The following is a 23,708-nucleotide window of genomic DNA, read 5'->3' on the forward strand; positions in this document are numbered from 1 at the left end:
TTAAAAGTCAAGTTAGAAGGATTAACTTTTGTTTGCGAACAAGTTTAGAATTAACTAAACTATGTTCTAGTGATTACAAGTTTAAACCTTCGAATAAGATAGCTTTATATGTATGAATCGAATGATGTTATGAACATCATTACTACCTTAAGTTCCTTGGATAAACCTACTGGAAAAGAGAAAAATGGATCTAGCTTCAATGGATCCTTGGATGGCTCGAAGTTCTTGAAGCAGAATCATGACACGAAAACAAGTTCAAGTAAGATCATCACTTGAAATAAGATTGTTATAGTTATAGAAATTGAACCAAAGTTTGAATATGATTATTACCTTGTATTAGAATGATAACCTACTGTAAGAAACAAAGATTTCTTGAGGTTGGATGATCACCTTACAAGATTGGAAGTGAGCTAGCAAACTTGAAAGTATTCTTGATTTTATGAAACTAGAACTTTTGGAATTTATGAAGAACACTTAGAACTTGAAGATAGAACTTGAGAGAGATCAATTAGATGAAGAAAATTGAAGAATGAAAGTGTTTGTAGGTGTTTTTGGTCGTTGGTGTATGGATTAGATATAAAGGATATGTTATTTTGTTTTCATGTAAATAAGTCATGAATGATTACTCATATTTTTGTAATTTTATGAGATATTTCATGCTAGTTGCCAAATGATGGTTCCCACATGTGTTAGGTGACTCACATGGGCTGCTAAGAGCTGATAATTGGAGTGTATATAGTAATAGTACATACATCTAAAAGCTGTGTATTGTACGAGTACGAATACGGGTGCATACGAGTAGAATTGTTGATGAAACTGAACGAGGATGTAATTGTAAACATTTTTGTTAAGTAGAAGTATTTTGATAAGTGTCTTGAAGTCTTTCAAAAGTGTATGAATATATATTAAAACACTACATGTATATACATTTTAACTGAGTCGTTAAGTCATCGTTAGTCGTTACATGTAAATGTTGTTTTGAAACCTTTAGGTTAACGATCTTGTTAAATGTTGTTAACCCAATGTTTATAATATCAAAAGAGATTTTAAATTATTATATTATCATGATATTATGATGTACGAATATCTCTTAATATGATATATATACATTAAATGTTGTTACAACGATAAACGTTACATATATGTCTCGTTTCAAAATCATTAAGTTAGTAGTCTTGTTTTTACATATGTAGTTCATTGTTAATATAATTAATGATATGTTTACTTATCATAATATCATGTTAACTATATATATAACCATATATATGTCATCATATAGTTTTTTTACAAGTTTTAACGTTCGTGAATCACCGGTCAACTTGGGTGGTCAATTGTCTATATGAAACCTATTTCAATTAATCAAGTCTTAACAAGTTTGATTGCTTAACATGTTGGAAACATTTAATCATGTAAATATCAATCTCAATTAATATATATAAACATGGAAAAGTTCGGGTCACTACAATCTTCAAGGCAAAAGTGAGTATATAGTCCCACTTTTAAACTCTAAATATTTCGGGATGAGAATACATGTATTTTATGTTTTACGATATGGACACAAGTAACTGAAAAATATATTCTACGTTGAGTTGTACCACTGGCATACTTCCCTGTAGCTTGGTAACTACTATTTACAGCGGTATTGTAAACGCGAATCCTGTTGATAGATCTATCGGGCTTGACAACCCCAACCGGACTGGACGACCAGTATTCAACGGTTGCACAGTACTTCGTTTCGTGACTACACTTGGTACGGTGTAGTAAGATTTCATAATAAAGGGAATATGCGACGTGATTAAATGTTAAGTATGGTTACCAAGTGCTCAACCACTTAGAATATTTTTATTAAAATGTTTATATATGAAATCTTGTAGTCTATATATTTATATATTGCTGCCGGCATTAAACCTATATCTCACCAACTTTATGTTGACGTTTTAAACATGTCTATTCTCAGGTGATAACTAAAAGCTTCCGCTGCAACATGTTGAATTTAAGCAAGATCATGTGTACGCATATTTGTGTCAAAAACAAAACTGCATATCCGAGGAATTGTAATGTAAAATATGCTAGAAATCGTATTGTTATCATCACATGTAAAGTTTGTAAGTCTAAGATTATCGCTAAACAATAATCATCTTTTTATTGTCTAATGCTTGTATTAAAATAAGAGTTATGGTTTGTAATGTAAAATAAATGCAGTTGTTCTTTTAAAAATGTCGCATATAGAGATCAATACCTCGCAATGAAATCATACGTTATCTAACTCGTTCTTATGGTTAAGGACGGGTTATGACAATTCAGCCATGGTAGAAATAAAAACAAAATAATACACACAGAGAAGAGGGAAAATCGAGAACTGACTTTGAACAAATTAATCGCTATGAACCTTAGAAAGCAATCACAGATATTCTTCAAAGCAAATGATCAATTTTGGAAAAGAAAAAATGAAATGGAAACGGATTATTTGTAATCAAATTGGTAGAAGATGAAAGGATATGATCGTGCCACGTGTACGAACCAGATTAATTGGGTAAACAATTTAAATTTCGAAAATAAATCAAAAATGTTTTGGGGGCAAATTCATAATTGGAAGAGTGACATCAGCACAGAGAAACAGACGGCTATAGCAGTTTTGTGTCTTCGAGAAAAAAAGACATCTTTTATTTTTTAGTTTAATGACTTTATTTTTTGCAAAAATAAAGACATTAAACTGGGGGACTTAATGGTGTATCCTAGGGGATACATGCATAAAAACATCATTTTTATACAGAAAAATAGTTTCAAAGAGCACATAAGATAACAATATTTGGCGGTTTCTAGTAATTGCCGTTCAGCGTACAGCAGGCCGCCAGCGTCATGCGTAAGCCCTGCAGACAGCTTGTATGCTTAAGCCCTTTGATTAAGCGCGTGAGCGGCACGCATCCATGTCAGCACACGCCAAAGGCGGTTTCGAATATATCGCATTACTGAATTAATCAGCGTTTGACACGTGTTCCCGAGAATTTCGGACATTCTACGCCTATAAATAGACCCTCTGGGTCACCACATTTCACATCTGAACTTCAGTTAGAGAGAAGTACACTTTCTCTCTCACACAGTTCTTTCTCACTCTAAAAGCACATTAACCGCTTAGCAGCAGAACACTACACGGATCAATTACAGATTGATCCTCAGATTGATTGAGGCCACCCCACAGATCTCTCATCCGTGTTCCGAGTCTGCATGGATTATTTCCCGAGGGCAAACATCAATCAACATAACATCACTCTACGCTAGGCGGAAATTGTTCTGTACTGGTACCTTACACCCGCTATACGGTAAATCGTACCAACACAAATCATCTAAAACCTTCGCCTGCCTGTCGATATATTTTTTGGACTCCCCAGTTCGTTGTGAGATGTATTGTTTGTTATTGAAACAATTAATCTCAAGTTCTATTTTTGGATTCTGTAGAAACATACTTGTGTATATGTATATGTATATGTATATGTAGTACTAAAAGAATGATCTTGTTTTTACTGCCAAACTTGACATAGTTTATTCCTACACTCCTTGCAACATTTTGATATAAAAGACTATTTGATAATCATAACTTTTTTTTTTTTAATAATCGGATCACTTAATGAGCAATGCCCGAATTAAATGTAACATATTCATTTAAACAATGACTAAAAATTTTCACATTTGATCTGGTTCGAGAAGTTAACCCCATCTTGAAAAGGGACGTGTTCTTCGTGATATCATAATATTCTTTTGCGGTCACTGAAATTCATCGAATATGTGAGGAGGAGGAGGAGGAGGAGGATTTCCTTGTGGAGGTTGACCAGTATTCGGCTACAAGCTTAGAGAAGAAAGAATCACGCTCCATTAGCTTCGAAGGTTCATCATACTCCACCATTTTTCCTGTAAATCAACACAACCCATTTTATTATGCATCAACCAACATTACATCTAAAACACTTTCTCTACCCATTTATGTATGAATATATCAAGTCAATCGGGTTATGAATCACTACTTATCTCATCTAAATCAAACGTGTAAAACTCAAATAATCAACTTAAAAATAAACTAACCAATTGGGTTGTATAGGTCAAATGTACTACTAAATGGATCAAACAGGTAAAAATGAGTTGAAAGTCGACCAATGTGTATATTGAAATAAGGTAAAAATGTAGTTTCGTACTTTTGCTTTGGGTAGACCCAAAGTGTTAACTGTTTGACCCATATCATAAAGTTATTCGTTTCAACCCGAATCCGCTTTTACCCGTTACCTGCCCCACCTATTTTGTTCCTTTCTAAACTAAAACTGTTTATTTCTAACTATGTAGGAGACTAGGAACTGCAGCGTACCAAAAGAGAGAACCATGAGCTTGTCACTGTCAACAACTGTTGGAACTCTGTGAGCGACGGTTATGACGGTGCAATTCGAAAATTCCTCCCTTATGATTCTTTGTAAAATGGCATCGGTGGCTGAATCGATGGATGCAGTCGCTTCATCGAGTACTAGAATTTTGTTTCTCCTGAGTAATACTCTTCCAAGACAGAATAGCTGTCTTTGTCCAGCACTCCAGTTCTCTCCTTCGTCACTCACTGTCGATCAAAAAGGATGAAAAATAACTAGACTTTTTTAATGGTTCAAGTTACCCGACCCATCCGACCTACCCAATTTACTACCTCTAGTTAGCATTTTGTAGTTAATTTGATTGAAATTTTCATCCTTTAAAGATGACTTACCTGAAGAATCAAGCAAATTTGGAAGACTTCTGATGGTATCTTTAAGCTGACACTTCTCTAATGCCTGCAAATCATTTAGAACAATGAATGTTATTGAATTTAAATTATATACTAGGTTGGAAGCAGAAACTTCCGGGTTAGGTACCGAAAATTGTTCATATGGATAGTAACAGTATGTGGATTCATTTTCTTGATGACATTTTTAGTGTGTCTATTATTGTTCACCAACAATGATACTATTTTAGTGAAAAATAACTTGGTAACCTACTATCAACCCAATCCATTTGACACATTTCCTTTTTAAGATGTCTTCTTTCACTTTTAAAATAATATATGACCCAAAATCAACCCATTCATATGCAAATGGGTCAAAAGTGGTACAGATTAAATGACTGTCAATGTTTATGATTATTTACCTTCCATATCTCATCATCAGAATGTAGTCCTAGAGGGTCCAGATTTGTTCGAATGCTGCCCTTGAAAAGGGTTGGTTCTTGAGGGATGACACTTAGTTTCATTCTGAGATCTTTAAGACCGATATGACAAATGTCTAGTCCATCTATAAGTATTCTTCCACTGTCAGGTTCTACCAAACGAAACAGGGCTGTTATCAGTGTCGTCTTTCCACTTCCTGTCCTTCCGACGATCCCTACTCGAGTCCCTTCATTGAATGTACAAGTGATCCCTTTAAGAACTAGAGGTGCATTCGGACGATATCTCAACTGCAACCAATATTAGGTAAGATCTAATGGTGAGAACTTGATCGGTTAAATTGACCTAGAAACTAGTCATTTACCTTAAGATTCTGGAACTGTATCCTTCCTTTGGAAGGCCAAGATGGTGGTGGTCTGTTATTCTCCACAATCGGTGGTGGCTCGGGTGAAATGTGCATGAATTGTTTGATGCGTTCGACTGAAATGACGAAATTTGCTAAGCTACAATACCATCTAGTCATAAACACTTGGGTACCCGTCAGCGTCAGCGCATATGAAAGAGATAGCCCAACCAATCCTGCACAAAGATTAAATTTACTGCAGTAATATTGACTATAGTAAAAGATAGAAAATTTTGCATGGTGGATGGGTTAAAAATTTAAATGTTGTGTAACTGTATACGGGTCAGGCCGAGTTGAATCAGAAGTCTCATTTGCAGTCAAAATTTCTTAAAAATTGTACAAAAGTTGTAAGGTATACCCTGTACGGGTTACCCGCGAGATTGAGTAATCCAACCCCATACTATACTATACGCAGCCAATCAAGATTAATCTCTGGCTGTTTCCAACCCTTCCCTGCCTAGTAGATATAAAACTTGATCCAAATTTACCCATCGTAAGTAAATGGATTGAAGTTGTAACATTTAACTGTAGTGAGAAGTTAAAACTATAGATACTTCACGTACCCGATGGCACAAAACCCTTTGGTAACAAGACCAGGAGAAAACTAGCAGTGAACAAAGTCAGGTTTGAAAAGGCTTCTATTCTCGAAACCAACCATTCCAATGTTGCGTTCGAAAAAATAAATGTGCTTGCATCTGTATCAGCCAGTTTTAGGTATCCTTTGAAAAATCTGTCTTGCATCTCGAATGCCCGTATTGTTGCCACTCCAAGTGACGTTTCAGATGCATAATTCATCACAGGTGCTTTTGTCGTTCCGTTTATTCTCATTAGTTCCCTTGCAGTTGGTTGATAATATCGCTATGATTCATAATAAGATAAGATTAACACATTAAACATTGAAGAAAATTATAAGAGGGCAAAAAGAAGAGTTTGTGGGACAAATATTGATAAGCTACCCAACCTGTATGACCCGCCCATTTTGCCACCTCTTAAAAGATAATCAGAATTTACCTGAACATATTTTGAAGCCACTAATCCAAAGACAGCTACAATGAGAACTTGCCAGGTCACAGAAGCCATGATGATAATCATAGCAATTAGTTCAATACCAGAAGCACTCACATAGGCGAACGAATAAGGTATGTCAAAATCAATGACGCTAAGATCGGATGAAGCCTGCACGATTCGTTCAATTAGCAACCGAACATATAATACAACACCTTTTTCATACAAAGCAAATTGAATAAATACATAAAACAGACTTCGATGCAAATTCTTACTCTTGTCAGTATTCGTCCAACTGGAGTAGAGTCAAAGAAGACCATGGGAGCACGAAAAATTGTATCCATGAACTTAATAAAGAACGCTTTGGAGGCTTTTAATCCCATGAGGGTAGCAAAAAATGATCGAAAAAACACAAAAACGGTGCTTACGGTTGAAAGAAAAGCATAAACTCCGATCAGCATAATGGTGGTAATTTTAGGAATTTGAATACCAAATGCTAGCCAATAACTTGCTGCTGCCTGAAGAGCGACAAAACATGTTTGACTTATGACACAAGACCACAAGTAACATAATCCTTCCGAGATAACAACGTAATCAAAGAAAGGCTTCCATCCAACATTCCCGAGCTCTTTTTCTTCTTCTTCGGTCAACTGCACTCCCGGTAGACCCTTCATCAATTGTCCTTCACTGTTTGCTTTAGCGATGAAATTTTTATCGGTATCCTCGTTTATTTGATGCGTATTACCAGAAGGTTCTAAACCTATAACAGAATCTTTATGAGCATTTACAAGTTGCTCAAATGTTGTCCCTGCCATTAACAGATCCTCATAGTTTCCTGATTGTGTAATTTGACCACCTTGCATAACCTTGAAAAATGAATACTAAAAATTAGACTGACATAACTTCTCATATAACACCAACCCGTATAAGATCACTGAAAAAACTTTAAAAGGTGGCAATGTTGACCCATTTATAACCCTGATTACCAGAATATTGTCAACCGATGAGAGAAACTCCACTTGATGAGTCACAAGAATCACGGTTTTCTTCTCTAAACACGTCATCACACAATCCTGAAGCACAAGATTCACAATTTTAATAACCAAAAATGTAAACAGAGCATTCAAGAAAGACAGTTATATCATAAATTTCATTTCAAGATTTTGAAATCTTACGTTAAAGAGAGTTGCTGCAGTATGTGCATCTACCGCGCTAAAAGGGTCATCGAGAAGATAAATGTCAGCATCATTGTAGACTGCTCGAGCAAGTTGAATCCTTTGTTTCTGTCCCCCACTCATGTTAAGCCCTCTTTGACCTATTTCAGTTAAATCTCCATGTTTAAATACTTCAATATCCTTATCCAAAGCACAAGCCTTTATCGCCTTTTCGTATTTACTTCTATCCATTGGCTTCCCAAACAATATGTTATCTTGAATCGTCCCACTTTGTATCCAAGATGTTTGGCTAACATAATCAATTGATCCAAAAACACCCACCTGAAGGCAAACAACCAAAACATAACAAAATTTTTGATATAAGTTGCAAATTTGTGTAACGTTTTGAAAATACATGCTATGGTCGTGTGAACTTACCGTTCCAGAAGTTTTTGACATTTCTCCCAGTAGTGCATATAGCAAAGATGATTTTCCAGCACCAACGGACCCGCAAACTGCAACTTTTTCCCCGCAGTTCACTTCAAGATTTACATTCTTAAGTGTCGGGATGAGTAATTCAGGATCCCAAGTGAAATTCCCATCGTGGATTTTGATACGCGCCTTTACATTTTCAAGTTCTTGATTACTTTTCATCCTATAATCATCTAGTTCATGGTCAACCAAGAAAGTATTGATCCGGTCAAAGGATACTTTGACTTGAATCAATGCAGAAAGTGCATCGGGCAACATCCGTACGGGTTCAGCCATACTTCGTAGCGCAGCTAATATGGTGAAAATAGTGGCAGAATTTAACGGAGCACTTTTCAAAAGAACACATCCGAAAAACACAAATGAAGAAACGAGCGTTGGTGACATCCAATACAAAACTGTGCTATAAGCCCTCTTAAACTGAGATTCACGCAGCCAATGAAATTCGATATCTCGACACGATTTAATCAAATTTTGAAACTTTTCTTCCCAAGATTGTAACTTGATGACTTTCATGTTGTTGAGGACCTCGGAAGTGGATCTTAATCTCTTATCTTGAGCCACCATTATCTCTAATTGACAGTTTTGCATAACTTTTGCAAATGGTATATTAAGAAGTGTGCATAAGATTAAAGGGACTAAACCAGGTAAAACACCTAATCCGACAACCGAAAACAAAACACCTGTTGCTAAAAATAACTGAACAAAAGATGACCAACATACATGAAACCACATAGGAAAGTCGCCCATTCTGTACGCATCAATTGCTATGTAATTCACAACTTCCCCAGTTGAATGTCTTTTCTTTCCTAAATTAGAAAGCTTAAGTTGCTTTTCGTACACTGCCACCATTAACGCCGATCTCATCCTCATACCCGTTCTTCGTGCATTAAAGAAAAACTGTCTATGAGATAATGATTCCGTTATCTTGATTAAAATCAAACATCCTACTAATAACAGTCCTTGATGTAAATCCTTAACTTCATCGTTAGAATAGTCAACAAATGCGTAGAGTAACAACGGGCTAACAATTACTGATATAGTCCTAAGAAAGACACATAGTCCTGATAAAACCATCTCCCGTAGATAAACTTTGGCTAACGCTTTCGGAACCATATTAGCGTTATGTGAGTTCTTTTCCCTATTAAGTGAATCCCACGCCTTTTTGAATTTCTCGTGGGCAATGGAAGCTTGGTCTACGGACGCTAGAGATGGGATTTCGTCTAAAACTAATGGTTTTCGATAACCTAACGCAAGCAATGGGTTCACCCACGAAAACGTTAGTTTACTTAGGAAACTAGGCTCTTCTAATTGGCTAATTACTATCCCTTCTCGTGTTTCGTTAACTAATAAAGGCTCAGATAACGTCCCGTTTTGTGTGTATCGTGTGATGATATTTTTAAAAATTCTTATTGAAAAGAAGAGAAGGAAAAAGCTAGCAGCCCATTCTATCAAACCCAAGACCGTAACGTTGTGTGTCTTTGATAAACTTGTGATGTTCATAATAGAAGTCGACGCAAAAATGTAAACCCACCAAACGGAAGCTAGAATCTTCACTGAAGTAAATCGTTCTACAAGCAATGAAAATGTTATGGTTAACCAAAATAGTGATTTAATGACGAACACCCACCAATTCGAATGAGGGGTTTTGGCGGTTGCATCCCATAAACCAGCAATAAGATATGCAACTGAAGCCAGAAAACAGCAAAATGCAACTGACAGCGATATACGGTCTTTGCTTCTCCTGTATCTGTCATTGTTACTTGTCCTAACATAACTTACGAGTAGCAGTAAATAGAAGAAAACAACAAACAGTAAGTTGAAGATGTCTAGAACACTTATTTGTGTGATTGGTGAATTCATATCATAATCACCCTCATAGACCATAACGACACCCCCTGCACACAGTAAATTAGTATCAGAACAAATAATAGTATTGGCATCCTTATTCTTTGGTTTAGCATTAACAAGTAGTAAGCATGGTGTAAAATAAGAACACTGGTGTTATTTTTTAGTCATGATCATAATCGTTATCATCTTAATTTAAAGAAGACAAAACAATGTAATTATAAACTAAGAACATCTTGTTGGAGTGCAGATATGTACCAAACATGCTGCTTTTGTACTTTGATAATGATCGATAACCAACTGGTGATAATATGTACACAACCACTTTTGTGTTGTATCCTACGAAACATGTGTACGACTTAAAATTTGTTTTGTACTGATAACTACCTATAGCTTTATACAATCTCACTTGATGATTTAAGAACTTTCAACACTATGATGTAATCATAAATACAGAACAATATGTATGTAATCCTAAACTAAGAACATTGCTCTATCTCCCTCTAAGGGTTTTGTTGATTTGATAAATGCACGGACAACCACAACAATACTCAGTCTCGCGCTTGATAAATGCACCGACAGGGAGATTACATTTAACGTAAAGGATCCACGGTGAAGTGAATATTTTATGTATGCAAAATTCCGGAAGATCTCCTACTTTTCTATATACATATATATATATATTTTTTAATTTTCATCAATAATTCATCAATATATATAATTAGATGTAAAAATTGTTCCTTCAGTATTTCTTATGAAAGTATTCACTTCCATATGGATCCTTCCATTATCGTCAACTGTATTTGGATCCCATAGCGTTGGGTGAGTGTGAGGGTGAGCGTGAACGCTTCAGATTCTTAAAATAAAGGTTCGATTCTTGTCATCTTCAACTTCTTGGGTAGTCAAGTTCCTTTACAAAATAATGAATTCCAAAATGCAGGGCAGAGGTGTTTAATATTCACTTTCAAAATATTTAATCCGGAAATCATAGCGAATGAAAATTGATTAAAAAAAAAAAAAAAAACCAATTCCGTTTACATATTTGAAATTACTTTTCAATTTTTTTAACAGCAGTTTGTGATCACTCGGGAACTAAATCATCCACGCGATCATCTCCCGCAGTTGCATACCCCGCCCCAACTGCTGTCATAGAGGAAACACAAACCAATCCGAGGGCATGGCCGGTAAAACCCCCTTCCCGCCGCCCCCGCAACTCAATGTCTGAAAGACGACCTTTAGTGGATTTCAAAGTCAGGGAATAACCTTGTATGCAATCTTGTAGCCCCTAGTAGTCGAACTCCTGACCTCTAACAAATACGTAATGTCTGACCCTTACCAATTGAGTTACAACACAAACACAAGGTTATTATAATTTGATTTCCATTTTTTTCTTTTTTATTTATGATTATCTAATCGATTTATTATATATTATATACCTATATCTAAAGGGGATGATTCTAACACACCTTTTTTGATCCTCACACACCTATTTTAACCTTTTACTCTTCTAATAATACTCCATTTCTTTAAATTGGTGTGTGAGGATCAAAAAAGTGTGTGTGAGAATCATCCCCTATATATAAAAGGTAAAGTGGAAATGAATAGTACTATTCATTTCTCCACTTCTCGCAAACTTACCCCCTAACTTTCATTAAAATACAAATCGAACCCCCCACTTTATACTTATTTTCCCTCAAATTTCACAATCTTAACCCCCTAACTTTTATTAAAATACAAATCGAACCCCCACTTTACTAACTTATTTTTTTTTACTAATATTCAATTTTCACAAACTTAACCCCCTAACTTTTATTAAAATACAAATCGAACCCCCACTTTATACGTAAAGTTTTTTCAAATTTCACAAACTTAACCCACTAACTTTTATTAAAATACAAATCGAACCCCCGCTTTACTAACTTTTTTTTTTTAAATTAAAACCCGAACGCTAAAAGAAGCAACTTTCACAAAAGGAACAACCCTTCAATGTTATGTCGAATTTTTTTTTTTTTTACAAAATAGATCAAGACTTTTTTTTTAACTCGCATTCAAAACGGAGCTCCCGGCGCGAAGCGAGGGCTCCATAACTAGTTATGACTAATATGAGTAATTGTGATACTCCGTATTTTTTTAGCTTTTAAATAAACTAAATTGAATTCAATTCAATTTTCAGTTTGGTTTCGATTTTTCTTTCAAAAAATTAATAAGCAAACAAAACTAATCAAATAAACTGAGGAAGTCCGAAACCAAACATATGAACCAGTTTATTCACTGGTTAATTAATGGAGTAGTAATATCTTCATACACGTTACACTCGTATAATAATATTCTCGCTAACTTTTTGAAAGCGTAAACATTACTCCGTATTATATATGTTAGTTTAGAAATTACAAATTCAATTAAAATTACAATATAGGAGTAATAAGCATCAACTATCAGCAACTAACACTCAAATTAAATCATATTATCTTTATAAAGTATAGAAGGCAAAAAGTAGAGGATGAAGATATATACCAAGTAAATTCCTGAGAGAAGCCATTAACAAATATGTTTACCAAATTGAGAAATTTCAGTTGCAGGTAGCTAGCAAAATGATAGTAGTAGTAGTAGTAGTAACACATGAATGACATCAAGTTTCCATGTGATGGGAATGTTTTCGGTAGAGAAATGCTTTACGGAAGTATAATTTGTATTATTATGTGTACAAACTTATAATATGTACTTGTTGTTTTAATGTTTTGTAAGGGAGATAAGAAAGATACGGTTAACATAACAGATCGATATATATATATATATATATATATATATATATATATATATATATATATATATATATATATATATATATATATATATATATATATATATATATATATATATATAATATCCAAAAGGGAAAATGGTTAGATTACTGACGTACGTACGCAGCTTTCTATCCTTTGCCATCAGAGATGCATGCAACAAATTGTGGCTTCCACCTAAAAATAAAAATAGCTGTCACCATTACAGTATTAATTTAATAATTTACATATCCATGCATACTATTAGGATTTCACAAAACTCTCACTTGACTTGAGAGGTGATCGTATTCATCTGTATAAATAGATACAATGATAGAAGATACATATGAAACATACAATATTGACTATAAATAAAAGATTACATAAAATATTCTAGAATCAATCTATTTTGGGGAGATATATTCCATTACCCCCCGCAAGCGCAGATGGGGGAGAACCAACACGAAGCTTGGAGCGAAAATCTTCAAAAAGAGGACGTGGGAGACTTTTAGTAAAGATGTCAGCCAACTGAAGATGCGTGAAGACATACTTGGTGTGAAGTCGACCTGAAAGCACGGATTCACGAACAAAGTGATAATCAATATCTATGTGTTTAGCATGTTTATGAGAGATAGGATTTTGACTCAAAAATAGTGCACTTCGATTATCACAAAGAATCGTGGGACGTCCGGAAGGTAGAACATGAAGCTCCATAAGAAGATGAGTAATCCAGATAATCTCAGAAGCAGTGTTAGCAAGTGTGCGGTACTCAGATTCACAGCTAGAACGAGAAATCGTCGGTTGCTTCTTTGCACTCCATGAAACAAGATTTCCACCTGAAAAGATAGAATAGCCATAGGTGGACCGACGAGTCTCTATACACCTAGCCCAGTCAGCGTCAGAATATCCCAAGATATCTGGAGAACGTGAATGAAGAAAGGATAATCCATAAGAGATCGTGCCTTTAATGTATCTCAAGATACGTTTGATTGCCTGAAAATGTTCCAGCATAGGAGCATGAAGAAACTGAATGACTTGATTCACGGCATAAGAAATGTCGGGCCGTGTAATAGTAAGATATTGGAGAGCACCAACGAGAGAGCGATAAAGTGTGGGATCCGGAAAAGGAGAACCTTGAGAAGTAAAGTAGGCGGACGTAGAAAGAGGGGTGGAAATCGGCTTAACATCCAACAACTTAGCGCGGGCAAGTATGTCATAAGCATATTTGGATTGACAAAAGAATAATCCAGAATCATGATAAGAGACTTCCAACCCAAGAAAATAATTTAACTTGCCAAGATCAGAGATAGAAAACTCCTTGTTGAGGCGAGTAATAAAGTAGCGCATAAGAGAGGTATTATTTCCCGTAAGAATAATGTCATCAACATAAACCAATAGATATAAGATATCAGATGCGTTTTTGAAAACAAACAAGGAGGTGTCCGCTCGACTACAAACAAACCTGAGACAAATGAGAAATGAACTCAAGCGTTGAAACCTTGCTCGCGGTGCTTGTTTAAGTCCGTAAAGAGCTTTCTTTAAACGGCAAACATGGTTCGGATATGTCGAGTTTAGAAAACCCGGGGGATGTTCCATGTAGACTGTATCAGTAAGAATACCATGCAGGAAAGCATTTTTAACATCAAGTTAATAAAGATTCCATTTATTAAGAACCGCAAGTGATAAGATAATGCGAACAGTGGAAGCTTTAACAACATGACTGAAGGTGGCAGAATAATCAATGCCCGGAACTTGAGTGAAACCCTGAGCAACAAGACGGGCTTTGAACTTATCAATGGAACCATTAGCCAGAAACTTCGTACGAAACACCCATTTTGATCCAACAACATTAGTGTTAAGAGGACGAGGAACGAGGTCCCAAGTATTATTAAGTTTTAGTGCTCGCATTTCATCACACATTGCCGCATACCACTTTGGAACCTTAGCAGATGATTTGAATCCTTTAGGTTCTTTGGCCGTGAATAATGCATGGTGTAAAGCGGATCTGGAAACATGAGTGAGATCAGCAAAATGACGTGGCTTGAAAATACCCGCTTTACCACGTGATATCATAGGATGACCGGATGTAGAAGATGTGGCAGCAGGTGGGGTTGGTGGTGGCGTCGGAGCTGGTGACGGGTAGTGGCAGTCGGTGGCAAGTCAGAGACAGTAGCAGTGGGTGGATCATCGCAAAGATCACATGGAGTAGCAGAATCAGACACAGCAAATGGCGGTGTGGAAGAAACAGCAGGCATGGTAGTGTCAAGCGAATAATCATCACAAGAAGTTGACAAGGTGGAGATGTGAGGAATAGATCCCGACTGTTGTCCTTGGAACGGGAAAAATTGCTCATCAAATTGAGCATGACGAGTAGTGTAAATGCGTTTTGTGGACAAGTCAACGCACTTATATCCTTTGTGATGTGAACTATAACCAATGAAAACACACGGAACACTTCTTGGCGCAAGCTTATGCGATGAGTAGTCCCGGAGATATGGGTAAACACAACAACCAAACACCCGAAAGTTGGCATAATTAGGTGCGGTGGAAAATACCAACTCGTATGGAGATATTTTGCCCAGAAGTTTAGATGGGAGCCGATTCATTATATGAACGGCTGAACTAAATGCATGCACCCAATAAACAGATGGAACATGAGCATTGAACATAATAGCCAACCCGGTCTTAACAATGTGACGATGTTTTCGTTATGCACGTCCATTTTGTTGTGGAGTGTATGTACAAGAGAAACGATGATGCGTTCCATTAGTTGCTAAAAGAGAGCGAACCTGGTTATTTGTAAATTTGGTACCACCATCCGACTGAAAGGTTTTAATTTTACATGAGAATTTCGTTTGTACCAAGGCAATAAAGGTAACAAAAACAGAATAAAAATCTGATTTAGCCTTCATCAGATAGAACCACGTAAACCTGGAATGATCATCAATAAACACAACATAATAACGAAAACCATCAACAGATATAACCAGGGAAGGTCCCCATAAATCACAGTGTATTAAATCCAAAATATGTAATGCAAGTTTAGAATTAAGCTCAAAAGTGTAACGACCCGCACTTTTTCAATCGTTCTATACTTATAAGATTGATATTTACATAAATTAAACCTTACCAACATGATAAGCAATCCAAATTATCGAGATTTATATTTCCGAAAAGAGTTTACACAACATTTGACCGTCTAGTTTGACCGATGATATCACGAACTATATAACATATGATAATTATACGTTTGTGTATATATATGTATATATACATATTTAACATGATCTAAGAATGTTTTAATATCTCATTTTGTATTAATAACAATAAGTTATAAGTATATTTTAAAACTACTAACTTAAGTTTTCAAAACGATAACTATACGTAATGTTTTTCGACGTAAATACTTATAACCTATATTACTTATACATGCATCGTATAGATATGTATTTTATCACTTTTAAAGGGCTTACATACATAAAACAATATAAGTATATTTACAAAAGATAGCTATATTTGAATCCTCGTTCCGTTTCCTCAAAGATTTCTATACGTATACCTAGAGTATATGTACCCGTATCATACGCAGCTTCTAGATGTATTTACTACTGGTATATACCAATAAAAATCTGCTCCTTAGCAGCCTTAAATGATTAAGAAACATGTGGAACCAACCATTTGTCAAGTAGCATGAATTATTTAGCAAGAAAACAAAGTTAGGTATCTTTTTTTTCCTTTATAACCTAAAAACGTTTTTATGCATGCACACCATTTCTTCACCCCATTTTCTCATACTTACACTCCCATTTCTCTCTCAAAATACTCTTAACTTCATACTTGATCATCTCCAAGCATTTTCCCCATCATTTAGCTTCAAAAACAACCCTTAATCATCATAAGAAAAACCATACAAGAACACTTCAAGAATCCTTTCAAGAACACAAGTTTACTTCCAATCTTTCATCCAATTCCATCACTCTTTTGGTTCTAGGTTCTCACTCCTCTTTTACAGCAATCTTGTCCAAGTAACTTGAGGTAGTAACTTTGTTCATAACCTTATTCGATTCATATATATATAGCTATCTTATTTTATGGTATAAAATTTTAACAACAAGAACATAGTTTGAATGTTTTCAAACTTGTTTGAAAACTAAATAGATCCTTCTAACTTAACTTTTAAAATACTTCAAGACCTGTAATATAACTTAAATATATGCTAATTTAACAAGGTATAACTTGGTTTTTCAAAGAACACCTTAAAACTGAATCTACGGTGTCGGAGTGTAACCGGGGGCTGTTTTGGGTTGGATAATTAAAAACTATTTTGAACTTTGAATTGGAGGCTTATTTTCTGGAAAATTGATATTTACTATGAATATGTTAACACATAAAAATTTCATGATTTAACTCAAAGTATAAGTATTTTTAGAAAAATAATCATTTAAGGTTGTTTACATGATGGAAAATGATCAACTTCATAAGTTTCACTAAAGTTTGACCTATGACCTGTGATTTCGAATACAAACTAAGGTATTTACAGTTCATAGTCTTAAATAGGGACTCGATCCAAGGAAGTGACAAGTTGAATCAACGAAAACGGAGTTGTAACGAAGAAACTATGACCAAAACGAGATCGGATATCTAAGACTTGTTTAACTTCGGGATTAATTGGGAAAAATTAAATAAAATCACATATTTCTAAGATAACATGATATTTTATATATATGTACTTATAATTCAATTTTATATGGTTCAGGATCACCCGCAAACAACACGAGAAGATTAATCATAAGATCCCATGTTTGTACGCAACACGTCATTTGACAACACCGGTACTTTATGTACGCAACACGTCATTTGACAACACCGGTACCGTGGGTCAAGATTAATCTCGACCAATACATATACGATGGGGTTTTATTTATTTCGTTAGGGGGTTTTATTTATTTCATTGCGGGTATATTAAACATCTAAAAATGAACCATTAAAATTGAATTACTAACAACGAACTGCTAACTACGGACTAAGGAATTATTCAAAGTATTAAAAGTATAACAAGTATATATATGTGACGTTTGTTTAAAAAGAAAAGGTATTGATATATTATATATGGATAGGTTCGTGATATCAACCGGAGACCAAGTCAAATTATATATATCTTCAAGACAACAGTGAGTATATAGTCCCACTTTTAAACTCTAAATATTTCGGGATGAGAATACATGTATTTTATGTTTTACGATATGGACACAAGTAACTGAAAAATATATTCTACGTTGAGTTGTACCACTGGCATACTTCCCTGTAGCTTGGTAACTGTTATTTACAGCGGTATTGTAAACGCGAATCCTGTTGATAGATCTATCGGGCCTGACAACCCCAACCGGACTGGACGACCAGTATTCAACGGTTGCACAGTACTTCGTTTCGTGACTACACTTGGTACGGTGTAGTAAGATTTCATAATAAAGGGAATATGCGACGTGATTAAATGTTAAGTATGGTTACCAAGTGCTCAACCACTTAGAATATTTTTATTAAAATGTTTATATATGAAATCTTGTGGTCTATATTTATATCGCTGCCGGCATTAAACCTATATCTCACCAACTTTATGTTGACGTTTTAAACATGTCTATTCTCAGGTGATAATTAGAAGCTTCCGCTGCATCATGTTGAATCTAAGCAGGATCTTGCGTACGCATATTTGTGTCAAAAATAAGACTGCATATCCAAGAACTTGTGTTGTAAAATATGCTAGAAATCGGGTTGTTATTATCATTTGTAAAGTTTGTAAGTCGAAGATTATCGCTAAACGATAATCATCTTTATTTTGTCCAAAGCTTGTATCAAAAATAAGGATCATGGTTTGTAATGTATAATATATGCAGTTTTTCTTTAAAAAAATGTCGCATATAGAGGTCAATACCTCGCAATGAAATCATACGTTATCTAACACGTTCTTATGGTTAAGGACGGGTTATGACATGTGGTATCAGAGCGGTGGTCTTAGCGAACCAGGTTTGCATTAGTGTGTCTAACCGATAAGTCGTTAGGATATATTAGTAAGTCTGGACTTTGACCGGATCTGATTTAAAAACCATTGCTTATCATTGTTGGTTAAAATTTATATGTAAATATTATGTAGTACTAATGGGTTAGTTGTTGTGTGATAGATGTCGGGCTCAAAACTTGTCATCACATTCAGCGACTCCGAACCAGAATCTTCAGATGGTGTTCCAGTCATTAACCTATCCGATGACGAAAATAATATCTTTGGGGAAGACTCACAAATTCCGGATGAACCGACTATAGAGAACCCGGAAAGTGAACCCGAGGAGGAAAGTGAACCCGAGGAGGAAAGTGAACCCGAGGAAGAAATACAGGAAATTACAAAAGACGAGTTCGAACTAGGAAAGAAACGAAAGGCTAATGAATTAGAAAATTCAAATCCCGAGTTTAGTAAGGATGATGTGGCACCAACTCCACTAGACACTACCACCCCTATTCCCGCTATTCCTATTCGTTCTATCCCGGCATCCAGTTCTTCAGCCCCACAGCCAAAATATAGGCAGACAGCCAGGATAATCGTTGATAATGCTAAAAACGAACATATATTTCATAGCATTATTCCTCAAGAAAGACAAGTTTTTAGTTGCAATTGTTCTATTTACAAGTGATATTCGTTTAAATAATAAAAGGTGAAGACAAAAGACAGATTCGACGAATTGAAGACGCAAACGACCAAAAAGCTCAAAAGTACAAAAGACAATCAAAAAGGTTCCAATTGTTGATAAGAAACGTCTCGAAATTACAAAAGTACAAGATTCAAAACACAAAGTACAAAATATAAAATTGTACGCAAGGACGTTCGAAAATCCGGAACCGGGACCAGAGTCAACTCTTAACGCTCGACGCAACGGACTAAAAATTACAAGTTAACTATGTATATAAATATAATATAATATATAATTAATTATATTAATTATATATATATTATATTTATATATAAAAAACCGTCGGCAGAGAAAACTCCAAGGACTGAGCTGTAAATACTATCTCCGCGACTCGCGGAGATTGAAGGGGTTTTTGCCGCGAGTCGCGGAGCCCCAAATTTCACTTCTGGCTATAAAGCAAACCGAATTCTGATCAAATTTCATATCTTATTTCATCTCTCTCTCAATATATACGTAATATATATATATAATTTATATTTTAATTTTAATTTTAATTTTAAATCCTAATAATAAGGGTATGTTAGCGAATGTTGTAAGGGTGTAAGTCGAAATTCTGTCCGTGTAACGCTACGCTATTTTTAATCATTGTAAGTTATGTTCAACCTTTTTACATTAATGTCTCGTAGCTAAGTTATTATTATGCTTATTTAAAACGAAGTAATCATGATGTTGGGCTAATTACTAAAATTGGGTAATTGGGCTTTGTACCATAATTGGGGTTTGGACAAAAGAACGACACTTGTGGAAATTAGACTATGGGCTATTAATGGGCTTTATATTTGTTTAACTAAATGAAAGTTTGTTAATGTTAATATAAAGATTTACAATTGGGCGTCCCTATAAATTACCATATACACTCGATCGGACACGATGGGCGGGGTATTTATATGTACGAATAATCGTTCATTTAACCGGACACGGGAATGGATTAATAGCCACTAGAATAATTAAAACAGGGGTGAAATTACATTCAAGGGTAATTGGTGTAATTGTTAACAAAGTAGTAAAACCTTGGTTTACACGCAGTCGATAACCTGGTGTATTCATTAAACAAAGTATTAAAACCTTGTTACAATTCGAATCCCCAATTAGTTGGAATATTTAACTTCGGGTATAATAATAATTTGACAAGGACACTTGCAATTTATATTTATGACTGATGGACTGTTATGGACAAAAACCAGACGGACATATTGAATAATCCAGGACAAAGGACAATTAACCCATGGGCATAAAACTAAAATCAACACGTCAAACATCATGATTACGGAAGTTTAAATAAGCATAATTCTTTTATTTCATATTTAATTTCCTTTATTTTATATTTAATTGCACTTCTAATTATCGCACTTTTATTATTTGTTATTTAATCGCACTTTTAATTATCGTACTTTTTAATTATCGCAATTTTATTTTATCGCATTTTTATTATTCGCAATTTCATTATCGTTATTTACTTTACGCTTTAATTTAAGTCTTGTATTTATTTTATATTTTACATTAGGTTTTAACTGCGACTAAAGTCTTAAAATCGACAAACCGGTCATTAAACGGTAAAAACCCCCCTTTATAATAATAATATTACCTATATATATATTTGTATTTTTATAAAAGTAAACTAATATAGCGTTGAGCTTTGTTTAAAGATTTCCCTGTGGAACGAACCGGACTTACTAAAAACTACACTACTGTACGATTAGGTACACTGCCTATAAGTGTTGTAGCAAGGTTTAAGTATATCCATTCTATAAATAAATAAATATCTTGTGTAAAATTGTATCGTATTTAATAGTGTTTTCTAATAAAATTTAATAGTATTTTACACCCCTTAGCTTTAACATCAAGTATTTTTGGCGCCGCTGCCGGGGAACTATCTTAAAAGCCGGAAGCGCAACGCTAATATAAAAAGAAAAAAAAAAAGATTTTTATCTACTTTTATTAAAATTCGTTTTTGTAAAAATACGTTTTAATTATTGAAAAATATAAAAAGAAAAACAAAAATATAAGCATTTTTAAGATTTTGTTAAATATTTAAGTTTTATAAGTTTCTTTATCTTTATTTTAGTTTATAATAATATAAATTCTATTAAACATCTTTCATTTATATAAAAATTAAAAACAGAAAACATAAAATAAATAAAAAATAAATAAAGAAAAACGCGTAAAAATTGAAAGCTGTCAACAGAATTTCTGAACCCCGCGACTCGCGGGGTTTTCCTCATTAATCACCGCAACTCGCGGAGATCATCTGACACGCGAACAGAAGCCCTAAAACTGCATTAATTACGAGTTATTAATTATTATTATTATTATTTAACCTAATTATTATTATTATTATTATTAGTTTTAGTTTTATTTTTACTTTTTATTTATATATTTTAGTTAAATTAGTTTTATTAAATTATAAAATTAATAGTTTTATAAAATAAATAATATAAAAATAATATTTTTATAAAAATTGTACTTTTTACAACTTTTTGTATATTTTTATATTTTGTCCCTTTTTAATCGTTGAAGCGTAATTTTTGTATTTTTAGCTCATATTTAATTTTAAACTTAGTTTTTGCTATAGTTATTTTTACTCCTAGATTTTTAGGCTTTGCCGTAGAATTCCTTAAGTACTTTTTCTTTAGACTAAGATTTAGGTGCTTTAGAATTTTGCGACGCCTTTTTAAGTTTTAGTTTCTTTTTAAGATATTTCTATTTGGGATTTAGTTTTTCCTGTAAGCTTTAATATTTTTAGACCTTTTACTATGTACCAATTATCATTCCAATTAGTAATTTCAATTTGCGATTATAATTTTAAGTTAGTTGTAGTAATAAAGTTAGGTTAGTAAAGTATTTTTAAGTTTTTATAAGTTTCTTTTATTTTTCCGTCACCTTTTATTTTTCAACCATTTTTCTTTTTTCGACCTTTTGCGACGAACTCTTTTTCTCTCTTATTTCTCGCTATTCTAGTTTTTAGGACTTAGAATTTTTTCTACTTCTTATCTAAATTTCTTAAAATTACGAAAATTTATTTTGAGTGGTTAAATTAATAGACATCAAAATTTTCTGGTTCGTAGTAATAGTTGGATTTGTACGTGGACCGGGTTATTGGAGCCAAACAGTCCTCAATTATATTGAGACCAAACGAATCCTGCCCCTCTGCTGCATCTTTTGGCTATTCGAAACGTGGGCAAAATCAGAAAAGTCTATTGATTGGATAACTTATTATAATTTCTCTTTCCTTTTAAAAACTAATAGGATATTCTGTGAATGCACCGAGCAAGACGTTCATCACCTTTTGTACGTTCACCACCTGTAACTCGATCAAGACATCGTTTAACAAATATAACCGCCGTTGATTTTTCTTTAGAATCGTCATCCAGTCGACCAAGTACTTCAGTTCAAATTTCCGATAATCCATTTTTTGAACCCAACCTCACAATTGAGAATCCAGAGAATATTCAGGAACGGTTCGTAGATCCTGAACCATTAAACTTTCCTCCGGAACCACCAATCATTCAAACAGAGATTGTTGAGGAACGAACCATTAAATCAGAATCATCTAGTGATACCGAGTCAACAAATTCAATTATGGAGAATCTGGAACCTTTAAGTATGGAAGACCGAATGAGAGCTAAACGCACTGGCCAAGGTCACGCAATTACTCATCCAGACATTAATGCGCCAGATTATGAAATCAAAGGACAAATTCTACACATGGTGACTAATCAATGCCAATTTAGTGGTGCGCCGAAGGAAGATCCAAATGAACATCTACGTACCTTTAATAGGATCTGCACACTATTTAAAATACGAGAAGTGGAGGATGAACAGATATATCTCATGTTATTTCCCTGGACTTTAAAGGGAGAAGCCAAAGATTGGTTGGAATCGTTACCTGAAGGAGTGATTGATACATGGGATGTTTTAATTGACAAATTTCTTAAACAATTCTTTCCTGCATCTAAAGCCGTAAGACTTCAAGCAGAAATTGTTACGTTCACACAGAAGCCAAATGAAACTCTATATGAGGCGTGGACAAGATATGGAAAGTTGTTAAGAGGATGTCCGCAACATGTTTTAGACACCTGTCAAATAGTACAAATATTCTACCAAGGATGCGACATCACTACA

The 23,708-nt window shown here is 34.4% G+C and overlaps 3 protein-coding genes across 3 annotated transcripts; all 3 read right to left on the bottom strand.

The window, feature by feature from the left end:
* Positions 1-3,551: 3,551 nt before the first annotated feature.
* Positions 3,552-10,106, bottom strand: LOC139894190 (ABC transporter C family member 8-like). The gene is made up of 11 exons (XM_071877397.1): positions 8,171-10,106; positions 7,754-8,074; positions 7,565-7,651; positions 6,854-7,444; positions 6,585-6,749; positions 6,137-6,431; positions 5,535-5,749; positions 5,155-5,460; positions 4,739-4,802; positions 4,355-4,594; positions 3,552-3,906 (listed from the first exon to the last, which is right to left on the bottom strand). Exons 1-11 carry the CDS (start codon positions 10,082-10,084, stop codon positions 3,773-3,775), a joined length of 4,332 nt encoding a protein of 1,443 aa, XP_071733498.1. The 5' UTR covers positions 10,085-10,106; the 3' UTR covers positions 3,552-3,772.
* Positions 10,107-13,014: 2,908 nt separating this feature from the next.
* LOC139890457 (uncharacterized mitochondrial protein AtMg00810-like) lies at positions 13,015-14,445 on the bottom strand. The gene is made up of 3 exons (XM_071873334.1): positions 13,281-14,445; positions 13,137-13,162; positions 13,015-13,047 (listed from the first exon to the last, which is right to left on the bottom strand). The coding sequence occupies exons 1-3, from the start codon at positions 14,443-14,445 to the stop codon at positions 13,015-13,017; spliced, it is 1,224 nt and encodes a 407-aa protein (XP_071729435.1).
* Positions 14,446-14,496: 51 nt separating this feature from the next.
* LOC139890458 (uncharacterized mitochondrial protein AtMg00820-like) lies at positions 14,497-14,922 on the bottom strand. The gene has a single exon (XM_071873335.1). It carries the CDS (start codon positions 14,920-14,922, stop codon positions 14,497-14,499), a length of 426 nt encoding a protein of 141 aa, XP_071729436.1.
* Positions 14,923-23,708: the final 8,786 nt, after the last annotated feature.

This window comes from Rutidosis leptorrhynchoides, chromosome 2 (genome assembly GCF_046630445.1).
Source record: "Rutidosis leptorrhynchoides isolate AG116_Rl617_1_P2 chromosome 2, CSIRO_AGI_Rlap_v1, whole genome shotgun sequence".
Taxonomy (NCBI): domain Eukaryota; kingdom Viridiplantae; phylum Streptophyta; class Magnoliopsida; order Asterales; family Asteraceae; genus Rutidosis; species Rutidosis leptorrhynchoides.